The following is a 25940-nucleotide window of genomic DNA, read 5'->3' as shown; positions in this document are numbered from 1 at the left end:
AAAAAGACAAGCAAACAAAGGTGTTAAGACAAAGCCAGGCAGTAGAGAGCAAGGTTCAGTCTGGGAGCAAAATAAATAAAATACTAGGAATATATAATACCAGTGTTGCCATTTTTATTCCCACCTGCCTCTGCCTCCTGAGTGCTGGGATTATAGGTCTGTGGTACCACGTTTGTAAAAGGCCAGGTAGTAAATACTCAAGGCTTTGTAATCCATCTGGTATTACCACCCCTCACCTCTGTTGGAATAAACACGGTTATAGTCACAGAACTGAAATTTAAATTCATAAATTCCAACATTACAAACATTGTTCTTCCGATGTTTACCCACCAATAATCTAAAAATGTAAAAAGTATACTTCTGTCGTGGGGCCGTGGGAAATGAGATGGTAGGGTTGACCTTCAGACCCATGTCCGCTGACCCTTTGTCAAGAGGCCGTGAGGCAGAGCACATCTGCTGATTCTTGTTGCTCAATCCCAAGCATCTGGAAAGTGGTTTTCAACTTGTCTTACACCTCAGAAAGATGTGTCCAGATCAGACCCAGGACGTGAAGAACAAGTGACTAGCCTACGTCTGGTTAGGCAATAGAACATGTTTATGACAGCATGTCCCCAGTCCAAATGGGTGCATTGTGAGGTAGGGACTGGTGACCTTCCATTATGTAGCAATCGGCCTTCTCAACCATTCAGGGAAACTGGCTTAGATTTTTCTGTACTCCAGTTAGGGCATGTCTAAAAGAAGCCACCGTGTGGGTGTCAAATGGTCTGAAAAATTTGTGTTTCTAACATTCAGTTCCCCTTTGACAATATTCCTAAGGTATGTTTTTTGTTTGTTTCTTTCCTTTTTTAAAAAAATTATTTATTTATTTAACCCGCATGCCTGCTCACACACATCAGGAGAGGGCACCAGATCTTATTATAGATGGTTATAAGTTACCATGTGGTTGCTGAAAATTGAACTCTGTAAGAGCAGCCAGTGCTCCTAACCTCTGAGCCATCTCTCCAGCCCTGTTTGTTTTTATTTTAAAACCTCGAGGGTTAATTAAGTTAATACGCGGAGGAGGCCACATCCCTCGATGGTGCTCGAGTGTTTTCTGATTTTATATGCATGTTCTTGATTAATAAAAAGGCCAGAGCAGAGGCACACTAGATCAGAGTAGCACCTACTACTCGGTAGACAACCCAGCTTGGCCACGGTCCTGGCTAGCGAGACATCGCCACGGAAACGTGAGCAGAGGCTGGAGAGGAAGGCCAGCCCTGGAACCCCCAAGGAAAGTCATAGCGACAGCACCCGCTACTCAACACCTGGGCCAGAAAACACCATGGGCCACTCAACCTCCCGGACTCCCCGAGCCTAGCTCGCTGAGGTCCCGCCCTAGCCCCGCCCCCGCCCGCGAGCTCGGTGGGGTCCCGCCCATGGCCCCGCCCCCACCCTCGAGCTCGATGGGGCCCCGCCCCTTGTCCCGCTCCAGTCCGCGAGCGAGCGGATGCTCCATGCTCCCCGGCTCCGCCCCGCCCGCTAGCTCGCTGAGGCCCCGCCCTTCTCCCCGCCCCCACCCGTGAGCTACCCGAGAACCCCGCCCCCAGCCCGTGTGCTCGCCGCGGCCCCGCCCCCAGCCCGAGAGCTCGCCGAGGCTCCGCCCCCTCTGCCCGCCGCTACGTGAGTGCCACCGGCGGAGCTGGCCGGGACGCTGTGCCCTCGCTCGGCTCTCTCCGCCCCCCGCGCGGGCCGCGGGCTGCGCTGGGTCGCGGCGGGCCCCGCAGGCGGCCATGGCGGCGGGCGCCGGGGCCAGGCCGGCGCCGCGCTGGGTGAAGGCGCTGGGTGAGCCGCTCAGCGCGGCGCAGCTGCGGCGGCTGGAGGAGCACCGCTACACCGCGGTCGGGGAGTCGCTGTTCGAGCCGCCGCTGCAGCTTTACTGGACCTGGCTGCTCCAATGGATCCCGCTCTGGATGGCCCCCAACACCATCACCCTCATCGGCCTCGCCATCAACCTGCTCACCACTCTAGTGCTCATCTTCTACTGCCCTACGGTCACGGAGGAGGTAAGGTTGGCCGCCCACCGGGGTTGTTCTCTTGAAACCCTTGGGCCTCCTCCCGAGCCGGCCCCACTCCGACCCTTTGTTGGCGGAGCACCCTCCGGGTCTCGGAGGGAGGGACCGACACGACCAGACCGCTGTCCCACGGCGGTGTTCGTTTTTTATGCCTGCCCGGGGCTCCTAGAGACTGTCACACCACTACTCCAATCCCGTGACCGAGCCGAGCTTCCCTGGTCCCTGGAGGGGGCTGTCAAGGTCACTGCCCCTTGACGCTGTCCTGTGTCTGTCCACTTCATCCCTGGGGCCTTGGCCGACTGGAAGGTTGACGTAGGGACCACCAGCCTGTACTTTGTACCCTGGGGATTAAACACCCACATCTCCATTCTGTCAGGCCTTGTGGGTCGGTTGGGTAAGCCCACGATGCCCTTTGGCACTTCATAATCTTCTGTTTCTCAAAGGTGGTGCCTAGTGATTCCGAAATTACTGGTAGCATAACTGAGCAAAGATAAGTTGCTTCTGGACGGTAACTTCCTCTTTGGTTCATTGACTTTCTCATGAAAAACAAACAGGATATAGGTGGCAGTCCTTACAGTTATCCAGACTTAGCGATTATAAAGCCAACACATTTTATTAGTTGTAAGTATATCTAACCCATGTCTAAGAAGAATAAGCAATGTGGGCCTTGGACAGTGGTGATCAGAAGTGATTCCTTGGGCTGGGTATAGAGAATAAATAGCATAGTAAAGCACCTTGATAACGCTATATAGGGTACATATTGCATGCAGATTCTGTGATGTCACTTTCTTTAATCTCCCTCCATAATTACATGTAAACATAGGTCGTGCCCAAAAATGAGAGTTGAAGTGCAATAACAGTAAAAGGAGTACAATAGAAATCGTTCCTGCTCTGCATTCACAAACACCTTTTTTAAAGACTTAGTGGAATCTGCAGTTTAAAACATCTTGCCTGCTGTCCGTCATGGATTCCTTAGCAGACATTGTATCATTAGTTGTTTTCTTGTGATTTGAAAGCACTAAGCCTTTTGGACTTTGGGGTTCTGATGTTCCCGGAGCCCCCAGAAGCACTGTATCACGATAAAAGGGTGACAGGCCTGCAAGTGAAGGACTTGGCTTCCCCTCAGCCTCCGCCTGGGGCAGACCTGCCAGATCTGTTTTCCCATGTTGAAAATAGAAATAATGCCAGCCGGGCCAATCTGACAAGGCGGCAGTGACGGCCAGATGATGCATGCAGTTAAAGGTGGGACACTGCACTTTAGAAGTTAAAACTGTCCCTCAACACGTTAAAAACACAGTTGATAGTGTTGTGACACGTGCACGGTAAAATTTAGCTTTGAATTGGGCTCAGGTTTGGCTGACAGCCTTGGGTTGTTTGCGGCATCAGTTGGCTAATCCATGAACTTTGATGCTATTTACCGTGTTTGCTGAGCACTTAGAAGGGACAAACGAGTCCCAGGGCTTTTGTTCAGGGTTGAAGGGGGGCCAGTGCATGAGATGAATTTGTGATTAATTTATAGGCTCAGACTCATTTTTTAAAAGAGGATGTGATGGGGTCTGAGGTACGAGAAAATGCGCAAAGCCCGGGTTGAGAGCGCTAAGGGGTAAATGAGAGATAAACAGAGTTTGTAGAGTGCGTGCCGTCGGGTCCTGCCTTTGCTTCTCAGTGGTCAAAGTAAAAGGATCCACAGTGGTTTTTAATTAAGATGCAAATGATAATATGTTCTAAATCGTTTCTGGCTATTTTTGCCTTTATAAATGACCCAGCTGGATAAAATTCAGATCCAGGTTTGTCCGACTGTGAAGTATACATCCTCTTGTGTGGCATGGAGGAAAACAAGTGTGCGAAGGGCTTTGGTTGTGGTTTTTATCTTTATCAACCCGAAGATGCGGTGGAGTTTTTTTTCTTCCTAGGGTGGTCCTCCTACCGACTTGGAATTCCTTCCTGCCAGCCTAAAGTAACTGGTATACATTTTAGTAAGGGAAAATTGAAGTCCACGGAGGTGAACTGGCTGACCTGGCTTGGAAGGTTTGGATTCTCAGGCTTGAGTTTTCACAATGTGTATGTGCTGTGTGGAGGTGAACCGGGGCCTGAGGACGGCAGGCGAGAAAGCTCTGCCCCTGAACAGCATTGTTTTAATTTTACTTTGAATTTTGAGGTAGGGCTCACTTAGCTGATTGGGCTAACCTGGAGGTCAGTAGCCATGCGCTTATTTTTAGAACATGATTGGGCGTGAAGAGGAGCTAATTATTTATTAAAAAAAAAAAAAAGGAGCTAATTGAAAAGGCTGTGGTTGACAGTAAGTTTCTAGAATGGTACTCCTTTATCAAATGGTACTGTGCAGACTAGCCTTCCTGGCCCTCCCCGAACTCAAGTGGAACAATCTGCCCTGCCAGGGATATTTCTTCTCACCCCTCTTCCTTCTTCGTGTATTCGATTACCTACCTGCCTTCCAATGCTCAACTTTAACCCCCTTTGCCCTAACACCACTACTCCATTACTTGTTTCTTCCTTCTAAGTCAAATCAGCTGCTTAGTCCTCTGAGCGCCCACAGTAATGAAAGTGGTAGCGAAAGCACACAGCCTGCTTACTGCACACCAGGCAGTGTTCTAAGCTGCTTTTGTTTGGTTCTCCCGTCGTGACCTGTCAGCACTGTGTCACGGAGAAGATACAGCTAATGTCCCCACTTCACAGGTTTGGAAAATGAAGGGAAATTGTCTCCTAGGATTGTGTAAATGGAAGTGGGAACTAGGGTTGCAAACCAGACAGCCGCGCTTCTGCAGGCCTCTGTAGTGCCCAGGAGAGTCTCCATTTCCTCCTGTCACAGTGCCTAAGTGAGTGCCGTCTCAGATGCTGTTCTCTGCTCACTGCGGATGGCAGGTAAATGAGTGGAGCCCCTCTCCGCACCTTGACGAAGCAGTTACCACTCTCCAGCCCTTGACTCTTTCTTCCTAAAGTAGAGTCAGTGTTTCTTAGAACATAAAAAGGGCCTGGAGCCAACTTAATGCATGCAGTTCCTAAATGTATATGTCTGATAACATGGTGATTCAAAGCTAGCTCCAGCCTCCTACAGTTACCAGAACCAAACACCCTTGCTCCTGACCCCTGAGATGCCAGTCTTCAGGAGAATGAGATTGGTAGAAAGGAATCAGGTTTATGCACAGTCAGCCCTGAAGGAGCGAGAAGAACTGGTTCCCTGAGGCTCTGTTTTCCCTGTTGGAGAACTCCATGGGCGAGGAGGAGGCAGTGAGGCTGGACTTCAGGCAGTCTGGCTAGCCAGGGCGTGCGTGCGTTCTCCAGAAAGAGTTATCAGCACATAGATGGGGCTTCTATTAAGCCGGAGGTTTACAGAAAGAAGTGCAAAAGGGCAGAGGGTGGGGAGCGGAGCCCCAGCTGCAGTAGATTATCTACTACAAAATACTTCCATGCTTTTATTCATATATTTATTTTGCTAATATAAGTTGTGGCATAATTCTCTTCTACTTATTTGCTTTGCTATTTTCTCCCTGCCTTCTTAACCTGTGCATTTACATCCATGTTAGTGACTCTGTCAAGGGCACACTCACAGCAGACTGGGACTGAGCTTGAGGCCAGCGTGGAGGGCAGGGACTAGTACATTTCTCTTACGATGTTAGAACGCAGCTGTGCCTGAGGAAGCCATGAAGGCCTGAAGGAAGTGGCTTGTACCTGGTTTTGCTGTACTGAGAATTGTAGAGCATTGCGGGGAGGACAGAAAGGAAAAGCTAGAGCCTGTATACAGACTCCCACTTGGGTTTCTTTATAAGAGCGCGGTGGTGGTGCACGCCTTTAATCCCAGCACTCGGGAGGCAGAGGCAGGTGGATCTCTGTGAGTTCGAGACCAGCCTGGTCTACAAGAGCTAGTTCCGGGACAGGCTCCAAAGCTACTGAGAAACCCTGTCTCGAAAAACCGAGAGAGAGAGAGTTCAATTCTTTGAGATCTGTATTTCCTTTTAAACACCTCCTTTTTTTAAAGTAGCTAAATACTTTGTCGAGCATCATTTATTAAGGCAGGAGTCTTGCAATGGTATGGCCTCTTATTAAAAGAAAATATTAACTCCCATTTGCCAGAAGGTGAGAGTTGAAGAAGCAGGGACGAGCCTGGGAGGAGGCATGTTCTGGCACCTGGGAGTGCAAGTTTTCATAAATTCTGCAGCCCGAGGGCCTCCTTGCCTCACCCTACTCTTTCGCCTGACCATTCACCTGCCCCAGAGGAAACCTGCTTCTGAGAACAAGGAAGTGCCCTGCTTATCACAGTTGTGTGTGTGTGTGTGTATACACACGTGCACAGTGTGTCTGGACCAGAAGTCAGTCTTCATTGTAATTCCTCAGGACCCCCACCCCCAGCTTGTTTTTTGAGACATGGTCTCTCAGTGGGTCTTGGGGCTCACCAGTTAGTTTAAGCTGGCTGGCCAGCAAGCCCCAGGGATTTTGCTATCCCTGCTTCCCCATGTATGATAACTGGGATCATAAACATGTGCCACCACACCTGTCTGTTTACGTGGGTACAAAGGGTTGAGCCTTATTTAAGCTAACTTGCCCATCTCTTTACCAGTGGAGCTATTTTCCCAACACACAGCAAATTGGTTTCGTTGTTGTTGTTTTATTTTGTTTTTTTGTTTTTTGAGACTGTGTTGTCCTGGCTGTTCTGGAACTTACTCTGTAGACCAGCCTGGCCTTGAACTCATAGATCTGCCTGCTTCTGTCTCCTGAGTGCTGGGATTAAAGGTGTGTGCCACCACTGCCCCAACAGCAAACTGTTTTAACACATCGCAGGCACATTGTATAAGTTAGAGAAGTTACAAGATTGGGGTATTTAGTTATTTCTGTTGGTATGTTTTCCTGAGCCAGGCTAGCAGTCTGCTGGAGACGCTACAAGTTTTCTGAGAAATCCTAGAATCACCTGAGGGTGTGAGCAGTGTGCTAGTGTTGCACGGTTCTCACGCCCAGCCTCCTGTCTCCTTAGCATGTAGAAACACCATGTCCATTTCACGCCCAGCCTCCTGTCTCCTTAGCATGTAGAAACACCGTGTCCATTTCATACAGAAGTCAGCTGGAGTATGAGTTCTATTCGTGGACACCCTCCCCCTTCAGCTGACACGGAGCGGGTCTGTGAACCCCCTTTCGCATTTGTAAGCTCAACCATGGCTATTTATTTTTTGGATTTTTCGAGACAGGGTTTCTCTGTGGTTTTGGAGCCTGTCCTGGAACTAGCTCTTGTAGACCAGGCTGGCCTCGAACTCACAAAGATCCTCCTGCCTCTGCCTCCCGAGTGCTGGGATTAAAGGCGTGCGCCACCACCCCAACCCATGGCCATTTAAAGCAAAAAGATACTAAGTATAAAAATTGAGGGAAAAATTGAAAAATGTAAATTTTTATTTGTTCCTGAACTTCCCTTTCAAAAGACTTTTTGGGCTTTGCTAGCATGATTGCTAACCTGTCACAGGATTTAGGATTGTCTTTGGAAACACACCTACATTTGTCTGAGAATGTTCCCATCAGGGTTAATTGAGGAGTGGGGACTCTTTTGAATGTGGGGAACGCTGTGTCGTGGGTGAGTGATCAGGAAAGGGCAGGGGGACAGCACACTGAGCAGCAGCCTGGCCGGCTCTGGTGTTCCCAGGCTCCGCTGCATGCCTTCCCACCACGATGGACCGAGCAGCCCTTCTTCCCGAGTCTCTGTCAGACACTCTGCTACACAAGAAAGTTAACTGTGGAAGCTCAGGACTGAGGCGTGGGGCCTTTCTGTGATGAACCGGGGCCTGTGATTCACAGGGCTTTGGAGCTGGTTTGTGGGAGGAATGAAGAGTTTGGAGTCATGGACTAGAGGACCCCAGACCGATGTAAATAAACAGTGTGACAGGCCATTGTGGTGGGGTTTGTCGGACCAAGAGAAACAGCGTAGGCGTGGCTCAGGGAGTTTCAGAGGGGCATCTGACTGCATCCTGCCAATGACCTAAAACTTAGAATGAAGCTGAAAGCTGTGGACTGAGTTGTTTGGTGTAGCAGATTTCAGGACAGCTTGACGTCCAGGCGGTGACATGGGTACTGTCCTGGGTGATAGCTCTGTACTGAGAGAGCAGACAGATACTAGAAAATGTGTGGCAGAAAAGAGATGGGCACAGAGAGTAGCTGCAATTGTTAGAGGGACTTTGCACTCTCCCCTTGGACAATAGGAAAGGTACCCCGAGGGCAAGCTTTTTCCACAAAGCATCCAACCCGTGAAAACAGGAGTGCCTTTGAAAAGCAGGTCCTGGGTTGAGAGTCAGCTGCTTTTCACTGTGTCAGCATTAAGACTAAAAACATAGTCCCATTCTAAACTTTAGTATGTATAGAATCTTAGGTGTGCTGTATTAACTACTTTTTTCAAAATACATGAAATAAATTCATAACTGTTCAGACCCAAACATCACCTGTGAGTTACCTAAGAGTCAGTAATAGAGTGGCAGTAACACCAGCGGGACTCTTAGGTTCAGTCTCGGTACCTCCATAAGCACGTCACATCCAGTAATTTACTTAATGCTCATGAGACAGTGATCGTTCCCTTCTTCCTCCCTCCCTTCCTTCCTCCCTTTCTTTTTCTTCATGTTTGGAGACTGAATCACCAAGAAGTTAAGTAATTTTTCTAACTCTTCACCCATTAAGCGGCGTAGCAAAGATCTGGGTGCAGGCAAAATCGGGAAGAAAGCCTGGGGGTCATTGTCTCCTTGGCAACAATTACTGCTAACTGTTCCTGGGCGGGATGTGTGAGAGCACTGCTGGCTTTCATCATCACGACTCAGAAACTCAACGCTCGGTCCTGTTAGGTGAGTCTAGAGTGGACGCATGTTATTCGGCTCCTGTGTCGTGTGGAGCAGATTTCAGAAACTCAACGCATGGTCCTGTTATGTGAGTCTAGAGTGGACGCATGTTATTCGGCTCCTGTGTCGTGTGGAGCAGATTTCAGAAACTCAACGCATGGTCCTGTTATGTGAGTCTAGAGTGGACGCATGTTACTCGGCTCCTGTGTCGACACACGGTCCTGTTACATAAATCCACGGTGCACACATGGTTTGAGTCGACCTGATCTAGCTAGCGGGTTGATTTAGAGGATGGCAAAGACTGTTGCCCAGAGAGCCCAGTGCTGACAAGTCTGCATCACAGTGAGGTGTGTGAGCAGATGAAGTCCCATCTCCCTCCCCAGCCCTCACTCTTTGGATGCCCAGGATCAATACCTGATCTCTCTCCAGGTCTCCTCCCTGCTCAGGCTTAATTTCCGCAAAGGCGGTTGACACACTCTGGTCCTCGCGGCTCTGGGTGTTTAACTTGTCTCCACGCAACTTGGATTAAGATAAGTGTTATGTTTTGTAATGTAGATTTAGGTTTATGATAAGGATGGTTTTTGGAGTGTTTGTTTATTATTTATTTATTTCTCTGTATGTTAGTCTGTGGCATAGCTTACAGTGTGGAAACTTCCGGAACCTCCTATTTGAGGATCCACTGCTGTCATCTCTCAGACCAGTTGGTACCAAGCTCAGCCCGCCACAGCAATCATCCAGTTACTCCGCAGCCAAGACTTTGTGGCCCGTGTTCTTGGGAAATCCCTCTTGTTTCCTGCAGTTCCTCTTTCTGTCTCCTCATTCCTCTAGCAGTAGACTTCTAGAGAACAGGCCTCAGCCCAGAGAGAGGTTCTGTGTTTTCTGCTGTGGAGGGCCTTCCACCGGCTGAAGGCCTGGTGACTAAGTGGATGGATTCTCCCCTCCTCCCCGTAACCTTCACTGTTACTGCAGAGAGGTGCTATGCCCTTATTAAGTCCAATCATTTGAGCAGTTAGGAATTAATTTTCTTCCTGGCGGAAGTTCCATAGAGGAGTCCATGCCTTCAGGAAGTGAGGGCAAGCTGTTGTGACACTCTTGCCTTTTCTCACTTTGTACCATGAACAGGCTTTAAGATGCCGTCTTAGACACAGAAGAGCTCAGAGTGCTTGAAGTTGAACACCTGGTCTCAGTGCTTTTCCAGACCCTAAATGGCACGCGAGATACTAGTTAATGCGTATTTCAGCTGCAGGGTGGCACACTGTCACAGGATTGCTGGCATTTCAAACACAGATATTTAAGAAACCACATACTGAGGGTGTTTGTGACTTTCTAACAATGCACTCTCTTCATGGGACAGCTTGCTTGTGATTTCACAGCTGGTGGCAGTAAATTAAAACCACACAGCTCTGGAACCCTCTAACGAAGATTGAATTTAATCAAGGTAAAGAATACGTAAGTCATTTGGCTTATCGTTTCTTCAAATGAAATAGTGAATTGCCACTTTAGTTCTTTTTATTTTCAATCACATACATGTCTGTCTGAGTGTGTTCTGCATGTGTCTGCAGGTCTGTGAATGCCAGAGGTATCCAGTCCTCCGGAGCTGGAGGTACTGGTGATTGTAAGGCATCTGACTTGGGTGCTGGGAATTGATTTGAAGTCCTCTGCAAGTGAAACAGGAACCCCATTTCTGTAGAAGGTATATTTTAAGTGGCGTGTAGTGACTAGTGGCAGCTGATCATGTATGGTGTGTCCTTGCTCTGGAGTGGGGAATGGGAAGTGGACCTGAGAGACCGGCCATCGCTCAATCATGTATGGTGTGTCCTTGCTCTGGAGTGGGGAATGGGAAGTGGACCTGAGAGACAGGCCAGCCATCCTCAGGCTTATTTACTCTAAGTTCAGCCCAGAAGTTGAGATTTGTTGTCTGAGACCGAAAGAACGGGAGACATTTGGAGCTCTGGGCTGCAGAGCTTTGATTGAAGAGGGAAGAGCACGGAGCAGGTGAAAGTGCGTCTGTCTGGAAGGAGAGCACGGACAGCCTCCCCTCCCCTGGTCTGCAGTCCTGCTCTCCTCCCCAGCTCCCTTTCCTGTAATATGGACGTAAAGTTAGGGATTTCATGAGTGGGGCTGTTGATGCCCAGATTGTTTCTGAAGAAACAAATTGTGGATGATAATTAAACTGAAGCTTGCTAGACTGTTCCTCAATGGAGCTCTGTGTCCTGAGAATGTAAGAAGTTCAGGGCGTTCCAGGCTCGGCAACGGCTTGGTTGGTTTATATGTTCATAAAACGATGTGTGTCTTATTTCTGCAGAACTTGAGAGAGCACTGGGGAACTTTGTGACCGAAGTGGTGCCGGTTCCCCAATGCCTGTTTATAACAGCTTTTCAGTGGAGGACCCCAGATAGAAGTTAGTGCCAGAAGCCTGTCCTTTGGGGGAAGATAGAGAGCAAGAGGGAAAATGATGTGTGCCCTCTTAGAGTTTAACCCTGACTCCCAGTTTTATATGCATTTGAGATACAACCTGAAGACTTGTGGCTTCTTTCTTTTTAGTGGAGAACTAACTGTTCCTGATTAGCAGAGCTGTTCTTCGTGAAACCTCCCGAGACTTTTTAAATTCCAGGCGGGTTTCTGTTTCTCAGTTTTATGCAGCCAGGATGATTTCTCAGTTGTTTTTTCCTCCTCTTACCTGCCTCGCGGCTTGACAGCACACGGGTGGCTCAGGACTGCGTGTGCTGGCTCAGTGTGCCTATCCACACCTGGGCTGCTGCTCTCTTACAAATGCTCTCAGCCGCACCGCACCGCTCCTCTCTTAGGTCAGGGTGACTTAGAGTCCTTTTAGGTCATTCTCAGCACAGCACAGCCAACATTTGTGCACACCCAGGCCCGTCAGGGTGCAGAGAGACTGGGTCTTAAACCAGACAATGCCTGGAAACATCAGAGCAGACACCAGCAATGTGCTTATGTCATCTACTGTCAATAAATTGTGGATATTGAGATGTTTATCCAGAGCAAGTTTTTTAGGAAGATTGAGAAGTAGGTTTTTGGGTTGACTGGGTATTTATATAATCATCAAAAACCATGCACAGGTTGATATTTAAAAAATACATTTGCCACACAAAATAGGTAAACAATGCTACTGGCCAACTTTATTAAGTTTACTGTGTGCCAGGGTTGATAGAGAGCCTGTAACAGTTTGTTTCATGAGATAAAACCATTATTCACCTGTTTAGTAAAACTAGATTATCTTAAGGGTACACACCCAAAATCCTAGCACTTGGGAGGCAGAGGCAGGATGATCTCTAGTGAGTTCAAGGCCAGTCTGGGCTCCCTAGTGAGATCTTGCCTCAAAAAGGAAACACACACACACGGTTCTTGGCAGAGCCAAGAAATCAAACACACATCTAACGTTAAGATCCCAATTCCTTAACAATTTTGCTTTCTTGCCTCTGCTAAGTGTACAGTTCTAGGCTGGCTAGACAAGACCTGAATCTACTTCCCCTGAAGGCTTGAGAGGGTGTGGTGGTCAGCTGGAGGGCTTCTGTGAAGTGATTGGGTCGTGAGGTATGACCTCACGGTGCCCTAATCCATTAGTTCTGACTCTGTGGAGTGTTGCAGAGGGAGCCTGACAGGGAAGTAGTCCAGTGTAATGAAGGTTATGTTCTGTCCCCGAATACTGCCTCCCTCTCTGCCTCCTACTGAAGTCCTCTGTGGGTTCTCTGCTGGTGCTGCTAAGCCCAGCAACAGCGGAACCAGGTCACCATGGACTGAAACCTCCGAAACTAGCAGTCAGTATAATCCTGCCTTCCCTTCATCTGAAGGATGACCTCACCGCTGCACGGAAGAGTGAGCGCTATGAAGTCCCTTGTCTGATACTTGAACTGGATATTTTCTATTGCTCTCGCTTCAAGTTGACGCTTTTCTCTGCCATGTGTGTGCTGATGTATGCAATGTGTCTTTTCTTTGGTTTTTAAAATGATTTTGTCATTGTGCTTTAGGCTTATTATTATTACTGTTCCGTGCCTTGGTGGGGAGAGAAAGAGAGTGAGTGTGTGTTTGTGTAGGGGTAGTGACATAGGGCCTTGCTGTATAGCTTAGGTTAGCCTACAGCTTGCTATAAGCCTTGACCTCATGACCCTCCTGTCTTAACATCTTGAATGCTTTGATTACAGACATGCATCCCAACCTAACGCCTTGGTTGGTTTTAAGACTATTCTGTTGGGCTTCTCAGATGTGTAGGTTTATAAATTTCATAAAACTAGGAAAAATTTCAATCATTTCCTAACATTTTTATGACTCTCCTGTTTCTATTTTTTTTTTTTCCACTTGGTATGGTGTTTTGCTTGCAAGTATGTGGATGGGAGTTGGGTCCCATAGAACTGGAGTTACAACTGTGAGCCACCATGTGGGTGCTGGGAATTGAACCTAGGTCCTCTGGAAGAGCAGCCAGTGCTCTTACCTGCTGAGCCATCTCTCCAGCCGCTCCTGTTTGAAACTCATACACATAATGTGCTTTCCTGTTGCACTGGAGGCAAGTCTGTACTGAGTTCGGTTACATTCGTCTCTTCCCGGGCACCATTTGGGATCGTTTTCCTCGAGCAGTCTGCCAGTTCTCTGACCTTGAGGATCTGATGCAAATGGTCTCAGCCACTGTGTTTTACAGAGTGCTTACTGCACTGTTCATACCTAGAAGTTTCTCTTTGAGTCTTCCATTTTTCCTTTTGTAATTTTTCTCTACCTTCATAAAAATATGGAGCGTATTTGTAACAACTATCTTAATGTTCTGGTGTGCTGTTCCTATTATTTCTGACATTCTTGAGTATAATTGATCAATTTCACTTCTCTTCGTCTTCTGCTTCTTGGTAATTTTTGACTGGGTGCCAAATCTTGTGGATTTGTATTTTGGGGTGCAAGATTTTTTTTCCCCTGCAGGTGTACTCAAAGTCTCTGTGTTAGTTTATGTTAGAGAAGTCTGGTAAATGCCTGGGTCAGGGCTAATTTTCATGGCTCCAGAGTAGTCAACTTCTGAGAACCGTTCTGTGTCCCATGTCACAAGGTCCTGAAGGGAATGTGGCTTCTCCCCACTTTCGTGGGAGATCTGAGAATTGTTAGACCTTCATTTCCTGGGGCTCCTTGCCCTGGCCTTGGTTGATGATCTTGTCCTTTTCAGGCACAGGTCAGTTCTGAGCCAGGAGCTCAAAGGGAGCCTTTCACAAGCCCGCTTCTCTGCGCATGCCTCCTCGGTCCCTCCTCACTTGGTGCCTTAACCTTTCCCAACTCTGCACTTGTTAACACATTACTGGGCTCTGTTCTGTTCCCCATGCCTGTGTGTGGCCTGGAACTCCAAACAACTGGAGCAGCCAAGGGGTTTGCTTCCTTCCTTCTTTCAAGGATCTCTTACAGACTTTCTTTGGGCCACCAACCAGCTCCCAAATCAGGACACTGACGGAGGCTTACTAGTTATGAGTGTTCGGCCTTAGCTTATGCTTGTCCTACTAGCTCTTATAACTTAAGCTAACTTGTTTCTCTTTATATTTTGCCTCAGGACTTCTTACCTTTGTTTTATTCTGTGTGTCCAACTTCCTTGCTTCCTCGTCTGTCTGTCTGGCCCTGGGCGTCTCCCTCTCTCTCTCTTTTTCTCTCTCTCCTTTCCTCACCTAGATACCTCCTCTTATTCTGTCTGCCAGCCCCGCCTAGCTATTGACTTGTCAGCTTTTTATTAGACCAATCAGGTGCCTTAGGCAGACAAGGTGAAACAGCAACACATCTTTACATAGTTAAACAAAGGCAGCATAAACAAATGTAACACACCTTTACATAGTTAAGGTAATACTCTGCAGCATAAATAAATGTAACACATCTTTGCCTAGTTAAAGTAATATTCCACAATAGATTTCAGGTTGCGTGGGTGGGAGAGTAAATCCAGTCTCTGATCTTATTCACGAGTGGACACAGACTGGTCTGCACTTTGCCCTGAAGGTCTTTCTTAGAGCACAGATTTCCTGGAGAATCCAGACACATGCAGCTTATGAGTATGGGGATAGTAGAAAAGCGTGGACTAGGAATGTAGGTTAGAGCTGAAGCTGCTCAGCCACTTCATGTTTTCACACAGAAGCTGGCTTGTCACTTATGCGTGTTTGTATTTCCTTGTAGGCACCATACTGGACGTACTTTTTATGCGCCCTGGGACTCTTCATCTACCAGTCACTGGATGCCATTGATGGGAAGCAAGCCAGAAGGACAAACTCTTGTTCTCCTCTAGGGGAACTGTTTGATCATGGCTGTGACTCTCTCTCCACGGGTAAGTTAGTAGAGTTCTGCTTTTTCTTTCAGTGATTTACTCTTCAATGACAACAGAAATACCTCAGTGATCTGAGCTATTTGCGTCCTCATTTTTTTCTGAGGTCTATATTTGGGAGCAGTTTTGCCCAGTATGTTTTAATAGGATGTTCAAAAGTTAATTTTGTGCTAAAATGATCTTGTGAGCCTTCCAGCTCACCCCTATGCACAGAGCCTCCCACTCCCCTGGGGTGGAAGACTAAAGCCCTCCTTTCTTAGTACACAGGGCAGCCCAGTGTTGGCTGCAGGTAGCTGTGGAGAGTGGATCTTTGTCCATCTTCAACCACTTGAGGCTCAAAAGACAAAGTCTCTTGAGGGGAAGCAAAGTGAGCTGTGCAGGAAAAGAGCACAGAGGCAATGGATGGCGTCTTCTCGGTGTCTGATGCAATTCCAGAGCTCGTCCCCGAACCTAGCGAGGACAAAGTGACCCTGAAATGCCCCTTGTTTCAGTGCGATTCCATCTCCATATCGTAGTCTTTCAGATTGCCTGTTTCTTTCGTGAATCTGCTGCTGTGACATGTCCTGTGACATGCCATAGAAAGACAGGAAAGTCACATCCCATTCCTTGAATATCCTCCTTTTTGTCCTCCTCAATTCAGGAATAATCCTCCCCTCCTCTATAAAAGGTTGCCTATAAAATGAATCTTCTAAGATCCCAGGAATACAGCTTCCTAAGCACCTACCCTTGGATGAGTTTTACTGTGGTTTGTTTTGATACTGAGGGTTGAAATTGGGGTCTCCTGCTTGCGAGACAAGTGGTCTCCTCTGAGCTACATCCCCAGGTTCTTTTTACTCTTTGTTTTGACACAAGGTCTAACTCAGTTGTTGTGCTAGTCTTGAACCACTGTCCCTTTCTTAAGCAGTTCTCTGTCCCACGTATGTAAATCTATGAAGACAGAGCTCAACTTTGCATCATAGAAAAGTTTTTGTTGTTTGAAGTGTATTGTATTTTAATGCCAGTGTCCCTTGAACAGGATTTCGTGTGTTAGTCAGGGTTTTGTTTGCTATGCAGAGATACTGTGACCACAGCAACTCTTGTAAAGGAAAACACTTCATTGAGGCTGGCTTACAGGTTCAGGGTTTAGATCAGTATCATGCAGGCAGGCATGGTGTTGAAGAAGGAACTAAGAGTGAAGGAGCTACACCTTGAGCCGGAGGCAGCAGGAAGTGGTCTGGAACAGTGTGTGGCTGGAGCATGTATGAGACCTCAAGCCCACCTTCACAGTGACACACTTCTAATAAGGCCACAGCTACTCTAACAAAGGTACACCTCTAGTAGTGCCACTTTCCTTGGGGGCCATTTTCTTTTAAACAACACACTGGTTTTATTTATTTTGGTTTCTCTAGACAGGGTTTCTCTGTGTATCCCTGGCTGTTCTGGAACTCCTCTATAAACGAGGCTGGTCGTGAATTTACAGAGATCCTCCTGAGAGCTGAGATTAAAGGTGTGTGCCACTGCCGCCCGGGTGGCTTGGTTTTATTCCTGTTTATAAACATTGTTTTTCAGTATTTATGGCCATCGGCGCTGCGGTTGCTGTTCGCCTGGGGACGCACCCTGACTTGTTGTTCTTCTGCTCCTTTATCGGGATGTTTCTGTTTTACTGCGCTCACTGGCAAACCTACGTCTCAGGAGTCTTGAGATTTGGAAGGTAAACATTTTCTTAAGTTCCACATTTTAAAGTACAATCAAATTCTTTTTTATAATCTATAATAGCATCTGACATTTATTGGAATGTCCATCAGCACTACGCCTAGAGCTGTTCTGTTATCCTGCCTGCTATAGTTATATTACTTGACAACATTTTTTTTTCTTCTCTCAGACTTACTAGTTCAAGGTCAGGATAGAATAAAATAAAACAAGTATCCAAACAATGTATAGTATCTAAACACTATTTGCTCATAAAATAATGTGACATTGAATTGAATATTTTTGTTATTGTTGAATTTAAGGAATTTTAAACAAAACAAAAAATTCCTTAGGTGGGGTTCTATGGGTAATCCTGACTAGTCTGAAATTCACTATGTAGGCCAGGTTGGCCTCACACTCATAGAGATCCAGTTTCCTCTATCTACTAAGTGCTGGGATTAAAGGATGTGCATCATGTCCAGATGAAGATGATTTTTTGGGGTCAAATTATCATGTACCCTGATAGAGGGACCCCCTTGACAACAGTCACCAACAACAGATGATTTGGAGACTAAGCTGTGGGAGACGGGTGAGCTCACATGAGAACAACCTACACCCTATAGATGCTAGAGGTGCACGTTGCCTGCTGGGTACGCCTTGGGAGGCTCCTCTTTAGACATCAGAGAAGAGTGCAGGAGCACACACAGACGCTGCTCTTTGGGACGCACACACAGACACCCAGTCTCTCCTGCTATTGCCTCCTGATTCAGATATAAAACTCACAACTCCCTCTCTAGCACCATGTTTGCCTGCATGTTGCCATGTCCTACCATTATGATAATGGATTAAACCTCTGAACCTGTGAGCCAGCCTCAATTCAATGTTTTCTTTTGTAAGAGTTGCTGTGGTCATGATGTCTCTTCACAGCAATAAAACACTGGCTAATACAGAAGTTGTACCAGGAAAGTGGGGTATTGCTTGTGACAGGCCTGAACATGCTGCTTGTTGGCTGAATGTGAATTTTGGATTAGGAAAGCAGTTGAATGCTTAAATGGTGCTTAATGGGCTATACTAGTAGGAGCAGGGAAGGCCATGGTGCTGAGAACAATGTACATTTATAATGGCCTGGCCAGAGAGGTTTCAGAGAAGCATATTAGTAAGAGGCCTGGAGATTATTTTTGTGGTGTTTTGGTGAAAAATGTAGTTTCTTTCTGCCCTTATCTGAAAGTTTTCCTGAGGCTAAATTGAAGAGTTTGGGAATTAATGGCATTGGCAGAGGAGATTTAAAAACAGCCTAGTATTGATTGTGTTGCTTGGTTATTAATGGCTATTCTTTGCAAATATATAACAAAAAGGAGCAAGCTTAGCAAGGAGAAAATATAAAGTATACAGTTTGAGGAGAAAAGGGTCACCAGGAAGTACAATAGAGCTAAGTCCAGTGCTCAGGGAGATGAAAAGTCTGATGCTAAATGGAATGAAGGGATTGGTGACTTCAGGACAAGACCTCGCCCAGCTAAGTTTCCAAATTGTGAAGAGAAATTGAAGAAAATCTTAGGGCCAGGCATGGTGGCACAAGCCTTAATCCCAGCACCAGGAAGGGAGAGATAGGCAGATCTCCGAGTTCAAGGCTAGTCTGGTCTACCAATCAGTTTCAGGACAGCCAAAGGGATTATAGAATCTCTATGACTAAGGAAAGCTGCTGAGACTAGGTGATTGGTAGGGGTACTTCTGTGTGGCGGCTCAGAGAGATCTTTATGTGAATCCATAAAGATGAAATGAAACCTATTGTGTTGGAGACCCCAAGATGACGAAGACACTCAAGTTGTAAGGTACATGCCAAGGAGAGCTGCTAATGGGATGTGGAACCACACGAGAGAGAGAATTACGTTTCAGTCAATAAAGCTGAAAGGAGTTGGATCTGAAGAGCATTTTGACATCAGACATGGAAAGGCAGAGTTTGGCGTTTGCCCAAATTGTTTTAGGTCTTGCTTTGGCCCAGTATTTCTGCTTGCTCCCTTTCCTCCTTTGTGGAATGGTAATATATATCCTGTGCCATTATATTTTGGAAGTATGTGATCTGCTTTTTGATTTTAATATTACAGGGGATTACAGATAAGAGATTATCATGAATCTCTAATGAGACTGTGAACTCTGGACTTTTGAACAGTGTTGGGACTGTTGAAGTTGGACTGAATGCATTTTTGCATTATGACAGCTATGAACCCATGAGGGTCAGGGAGTGGATTGTGGTGGTTTGAATAAGAATGGGCCTCATAGGCTTATAGATTGAATGCTTGGCCACCAGGGAGTAGCACTGTTTGAAGGGATTAGGAGGTGGTGTGGCCTCTTTGGAGGAAGTGTGTCACTGGGGGTGGGCTTTAGGGTTTCAGATGTTCAGGCCAGGCCTAGTGTTACTCTCTCTTGCTGCTGCCAGCCAACTGGGATGTAAAGCTCTTAACTGCTTCTCTCTCCAGCACCAAGTCTGCCCACACAACCCTCATGCTTTCTGCTATGACTATAATGGACTAAACCTCTGAATCTGTAAGGCAGCCCCAATTGCATGTTTTCCTTTAAGGACTTGCTGTGACATATCTCTTTACAGCGATAGAAAATTGACTAAGAAAACTGAAAATTCTTTCATTAATCCTAAACCAAGCTTTATCTAATGCCCTTTTGAGAAACTCAAGTCAGCAACTCACACAGAAATGTTTGAAGCCATACATTCCAACACAACACAATCGCTGCTTTGATATTTGCATACTGACGAATCATTAAAGTGAACTATTGTCTATTTCTCATAAACTATAATGTAGTGATACTCCACCTGGGAATGAGAGTAAAACAGCCCCACTGGTTGATGGCCTTACAGACCAGGCAGTGGTGACACACACCTTTAATCCCAGTAGCCACACTAGTTGCCATAGAAACCAGGCAGTAGTGCACACATTTACCCATCCCTACAGAGGAATACAAGATGGGAGGAGACAGCTCTTATTCTGGAGGCAGGATCTCCATTTTGGACTGAGGTCAAGTTAAGAGCCAGACTGCTTTCCTTTTCTTCAGGTTGAACCCCAATTTCTGTTTCTGGATTTTTACTGTCTCACACTGGGAAAAATCCATTTGTTTAAACAGTTTCGGTGAATAATGGGCCCATAGGCTGACTATAGTACGTTAAACAGCACATCTGAAGAGAGGGAGAAGGTACAGGTGCAGACTCAATTTTCAGTCTGCAAACTTCTTCATGAGAGCAGAAAAAGTTGTTTCCTGATCTCCATGGCACACACATACAAGCATCCACTACACTACACTAACACAAAATAACTGGATTAAAAAATATATTAAAAAGTGAACACTAATCACTAAGAAAAGAGGAGGAAGAAGGAGAAAAGGAGAAGGAAGAGGAAGAGGAGGAAGAAGAGGAAGAATTTGCCTTAGGACTGGGGAAGTGGCTCAGTGGGTAAAGCACTTGTTTTAAAAGCATGAGAAACCTGAGTTCAGATCCCCAGGTCCCACATAAAGCCAGGTGCAACAGCAGCTGTCACAGCAGTGCTTGTGGGATTCCCCTCTGTATGCTATGAATATGTTTTATTACCATTGGTTAATAAAGAAGCAGCTTTGGCCTGTGACAGTGCAGAATATAGCTAGGTGAGAAAACTAAACTGAATGCAGGGAGAAAGAAGGCAGAGTCAGGCAGATGCCTTGTGGCCGCCCAAGAAGCAAGATGCGAGGTAACAAACTACAAGCTTCGTGGTAAGATATAAAATAGAAATGGGTTAGTTTAAGATGTAAGAGCTGGCTAGAAATATGCCTGAGCCGTTAGCCCAATGTTGTAATTAACAAGTTTTTGTATCATTATTTGGTTCTGGGTGTTTGGGAAATGAGAGCGCAATCTGTTTGCATTGCTTCCATGGCTAGATGGGAGGTGAAGACAGGAGGAATCCTCCCCACACACACCCAGAAACTTGCATGCTCGTTAGCCTGGCATGTGCAGCAGCAGATGACAGACTGGTTGCAAACAAGGTGCATGGTGAGGCCCAGCAGCTAAGGTTGTCCTGTGACCTTCACATGCACCTGTACTCACAAGTCATACTTAGCAAAAATAATTTTCCTTAAGTCAAATAATTTATTATGAGTGTCATATTATTTTTAAGAATAACACTTTTTTAAAAAATTCAAGCCACATCTTGTTTCTATAGTTTGGGTTACTTCTTGCAACCTGATACATGTTACACAGTAACTTCTCTCTGCCTATACTTTATTTACCTGTGTGAGAACAAATGTGGTTCTGTTCTACCTAGCACAGTCAGCTGCTGCAGAATCCAATGCTGGACATAAAAGTTAAAAACCAACCAGGTTTGTATGATTTATTTGCATCTGTGCCATAGAGTATGTGATAACTCACCTCCATGTTCAAAAAGTTTATGTGCAAACACTTACCTGCTCTTTGTTCTTCCTCTGTAGAGTGGATGTAACTGAGATTCAGGTAGCTTTAGTGGTCATCTTTATATTGTCTACATTTGGAGGAGCAACAATGTGGGACTATACGGTAAATCTAAATATTTAAATTTACATATAAGTGCTTTTTATGTACATAGGAAGATACTAGATTGTTGCCTGTCCTTAGAAATCCTGGGAGTTAATTTATTCTCTTGTGTAAGCTTTTTGTAATAATACTAATATCTTATATACTGTGTTTATTTATGTGATATTTTCTTCTGTAATGTTTTATTTATATTTATAGAAAATATCCCTGTTTTCCTAACACAAAAGAAAAAAAAATCCACTGAAATTACCTTTTCCAGGGCAAAATTTATCACATAAAACACATATTTTAAAAAGAATTAGTAAGATATTTGAAATTTGTCCCTAAATATCCTCTGCTTCCTTGGATATACATCAAACAAACACAAACAGATTTTAAAAATCGAATCTTAAAAGCAAGTTTCCTTGTGGCACTTAACTATTTGAAGTTTCCAGTTATTTTATACCTGTGAGCACAGAGAGACTTAGTACACTCTCAGATAGTCCGACTTTCCCTAGCACGTTCCAATTCCCTCCCATATAAACAGTAGAGTCAAGACTATTCTACTACTGACCTGGATCCGCTGGATGCTGGATGTGAACCAAGAAGCAGCTGGGCAATTACAGTCATTAAATCAGGTGTGGTTGTCTTCAGTTTGCAACTGATCTTAAACTTATTTCATTCAGGGTTTTGGCAACAGCACAGGGAGAAAACACACCTTATTCTCACAACTTACGATACTTACGGTTTTCTGCATTTAGTTGTTAGCCTACAGTTTCCATAAATTTTGGTATCATCTCTCGAAGTCTATTTTTAAAATATACTAGCTGTAGTGTCTAGCAATTCATTGTTACTGTTTTTAAATCCTTTGCTGCCTTTGGAAGTTGTCTTGAGCAACAGTTGACCAACAGGTAAATATATCGGTGGAGGTTTAATCCTGGATATTAACTGCACAGGTTTTTGCATGCACACACGTGGTGGTCATCATTTGTAGAGTGCAGATCGCCATGTCTGCCTTTCCTGTGATACTGCCTTTTAGAAGCTGCTGAATTCCAGTGAACTATCCTTTCTCATGTTGAAGTTGATAAAGACTTATAAAACTAACTATTCAGTTATGATCCTGTACACAAACTGATCTGATTTGCTGCACTTACTTTTCAGTTAGTAAAGCTTTGCTAGAAAAGTTCCTGTTCATATTGCAGATGTTTGATTTTGCGAAAAAGGATAGCCTATTGTACATGACAGTGTCATGCTTCTATTTAATAGAGAGAGAAAAACTCAGTTTTCCTAATGATTTGTTTGTCTCCTCCATCCCTAAAGATACCTATTCTAGAAATAAAACTGAAGATCTTTCCAGTTCTTGGAGTAGTGGGTGGAGCAATCTTTTCCTGTTCAAATTATTTCCATGTGATCCTCCATGGTGGTGTTGGCAAGAATGGATCTACTATCGCAGTAAGACATTATTTTCATCATTCAATATTAATATATAATAAAACTCCAGAATGGAGAAAGAAACCAATTATCTTGAAGAATTTGTGTCAGACACATAGCACAAAAACATTTTAAAAACAGTTTAGAGCGAAAGCATTTTTCTCTGTGTTTATTATTGCACACAATGACTGCAGGCAGCATCACTGCCATTCATTGGCTTTCATTTTGTGCCTCGATCAGACTAGCAGCAAGGAGAATTGGTTGAATGGTAGGAAAGGTACCAAAGGTTTCATAGATGGAGAAATATATTACTTATAAATTTTGTTGGAATTTTACTGAAATTAACTTAAAAGAACTACTCTAATGATTTAGAATTAAATATTTTAACCTCTTTTCTTGAGTATATGTGCTTGTCTTTGTGGTCTTTATACTTTTCTTATACTATCATAATTTGTATATTTATTCATAATTGTTTTAAAAAGTTAGTACTTTTGCTGGGTGATTGTGGCGCATGCCTTTAATCCCAGCACTCGAGAGGCCGAGGCAGGCTGATCTCTGTGAATTCGAGGCCAGCCTGGTCTACAAGAGCTAGTTCCAGGACAGGCTCCAAAGCTACAGAGAAACCCTGTCTTGAAAACAAAACAAAAACAAAAAACCAGTACTTTTAAGGAAAGGGAAGACAGACTTTCTGATACTTTTAAATTAATGTGGTATCTACATTTTAAAAAAGTCTAATAATATCTTCAAGATAGGTGACCATAAGAAGGTAGTATTTATTCAAATGATGCCATTTTATAACAAAACTATTAGAATGGTTTTTAAGAATTACTTTAAACTATTGTATTCTGTGACTCAAATTTTCTGTCCTTAAAGGGTTTATTGATTTAGAGCAAGGTTTAATTTGTTTTCTTGAGGCAGGGTCTCTCTTGTAACCCTGGAAGCCCTGAAACCTGCTTTGTAGACAAGACCAACTCACACCACACCCAGATGGAACAAGATTTATTACCAAGAGTAATAAACAGGAGATACGGTATTTTTAGTTACAAAAATTCTCATCTTCCCAAGTCACTTGCAAATTGACTCTCAAGACACTTTCAAGTCTTCTATAATTAACAGATTTTCAAATTTTAATGTATCACTTATAATTCAAAAGCAAATTATAAAATTTAGATGTGTCAGTTCTGATCTGCTTGTAAAAACTGTCATTTTTTTTTTTTTTGAGGTGTTTTCTCTGCTAACCTTAGTGTAATATTGGGCTTTAGGTACTTGGAGTAAGTGTTGCTTTACCATGGGCAATAAAATAGAACACTATCAGAAACATAATAAATTCCAATAAAGATTAGATTTAGTAAAACTCAATAGTCATATAGAGAATATTTTATCAAGAAATAGTTACTAAATGTTTGAAAGATGAATTGAGTTGAAATTCAAGCTAGAAAGCAATTTCTAACTGAAAATGGTGGGTTTTCAACTAGAAAACAGATTAGGATCAAACAAACAAAAATTATACACACAGCTCAAACTCCATGCCCGGCCTTCCCAAACATTGGGATTGTTGGATAGCTCAACACTGCACAGGTTCTCTGGTTTAGCAGATTTTTTAAAATTGGATTAAATATAACAGCATAATATATAAAAATATAAAGTGCTATTACCTAATATCATTTAGAACAAGGTTTAATTTTTTTTTTTAGACAGGGTCTCTCTGTGCGGTCCTGGCTATAATTTATAGACAATTCTAACTTAAAATATTTAAACTTAAAAGAATTAGGCTGTTTTAATGAACACATTGGTGGTTAATAGATTCAGTAAGTATCAATACTAAATAGATTTCAACATTTTGTTTAGGATAAGAGTGTTGATTCACACTGAAGAAATTTAATGACCTAGAATATATAATTTTACATGAAGGTATTGATGTAGAAAGAAACCAAGGTTAAATTAAACCTTTCCTAATCAATGATTCTGGTATCTTGTAATTAGTGGTCTAAGTTTTATTTTAACATTTTTACAAAAATTTATTGATAGTCTTAAGTATGAATGGCCTTTGATTTATTAAAAGTTGATATAGAAAATCTTATTGCCATTTTTGTTGTTAAATCATGCATATATAAAGTTTGAATCAGTATCTGTATACCTTATTTTATAATGCTAGGGTCTTGAGAAAGTTTGAATTAATCCATATATTACACTGTACTCTTTAGTTCTCTAGTTCTTTGCACAAAATAGACCTTCACAGCTGGCCCTGCTGGCACATGCCTTATAATCTCAGCACTTGAGAGGGGGTAGCAGTAGAATCAAAGTCGTCCTAAGCTACATAATGAATTTGAGGCTAATCTGGGCTACATGACACCGTTTAAAAAAAAAAAAAATTCAAAAGTGGCTACAGTATTCTTTCTCCTGCTAACTCTCTTGAGAGAAGATGACATTGTTAAACTTTCTAGAAGGACAATTTAGAAATCATGCTATATGTAGTCTGAGGATAGCCTCTCTTCCCCCCGGACATAGAAAGCAAAGGTCACTACTGGTCAGTGGATACTGCAGGAATGGCCCCCTTTGATTGAAGCCCTCCTCCTCCTTCTTCCACAGGCATGCCTTGTCAGCTGAAAGATCTTGCTTCCTGCAGCCACATGTATGCTGTCACAGATGCCTAGCCCCAAGGCTCTGCATACCCAAAAACAGTCACAGCTGCCTAACCCCTGTAATAATCAATCCATTAGGCCAGAAACAACTATCACACAAAGAGCACTTGAGAAAAATGTATTTTATGAAGTTAACATTTTGTGTTCAGCAGCTTTGTGTAAAAATGGCAGTTAAGAGATTATAAACTATCCAAATTGTTTTAAAGAGCCGTGAGGACCTTTGATACTCTATTTACTCTATTACAACAACTTTCAAGTGGCTGTTTGGCATGCAGCTGTGGCAGCCCTGTACCCAAGACTGGGTTTGACTATACCCCAAAAGGGTACATACACTCTGGAGTTACTTTCAGTTGACTAGGCTTGAACAATTCTTTTTTTTTGGTTTTTTTTTTTTTTTTCTTTTTTTCGAGACAGGGTTTCTCTGTGGTTTTGGAACCTGTCCGGGAACTAGCTCTTGTAGACCAGGCTGGTCTCGAACTCACAGAGATCCGCCTGCCTCTGCCTCCCGAGTGCTGGGAT

The 25940-nt window shown here is 44.3% G+C and overlaps 1 protein-coding gene across 2 annotated transcripts in view; it reads left to right on the top strand.

The window, feature by feature from the left end:
• The first annotated feature begins 1648 nt into the window (after nucleotides 1–1648).
• Nucleotides 1649–25940, top strand: part of Chpt1 (choline phosphotransferase 1) — a 33617-nt gene continuing 9325 nt past the window's right edge. For both annotated transcript variants that reach the window (XR_009056337.1, XM_057757556.1), the window contains exons 1-5: nucleotides 1649–2042; nucleotides 15014–15161; nucleotides 16707–16848; nucleotides 21288–21372; nucleotides 22669–22800. Coding sequence is in view for 1 of the 2 variants with exons in the window: in XM_057757556.1 (XP_057613539.1) it covers nucleotides 1770–2042; nucleotides 15014–15161; nucleotides 16707–16848; nucleotides 21288–21372; nucleotides 22669–22800 (780 nt within the window). In the remaining variant the exon portion in view is untranslated. The remainder of the gene's footprint in view (nucleotides 2043–15013; nucleotides 15162–16706; nucleotides 16849–21287; nucleotides 21373–22668; nucleotides 22801–25940) is intronic.

The sequence above is a fragment of the Chionomys nivalis genome, chromosome 25 (assembly GCF_950005125.1).
Source record: "Chionomys nivalis chromosome 25, mChiNiv1.1, whole genome shotgun sequence".
Classification (NCBI taxonomy): Eukaryota; Metazoa; Chordata; class Mammalia; order Rodentia; family Cricetidae; genus Chionomys; species Chionomys nivalis.
This window is presented reverse-complemented; position numbering and strand designations above follow the sequence as displayed.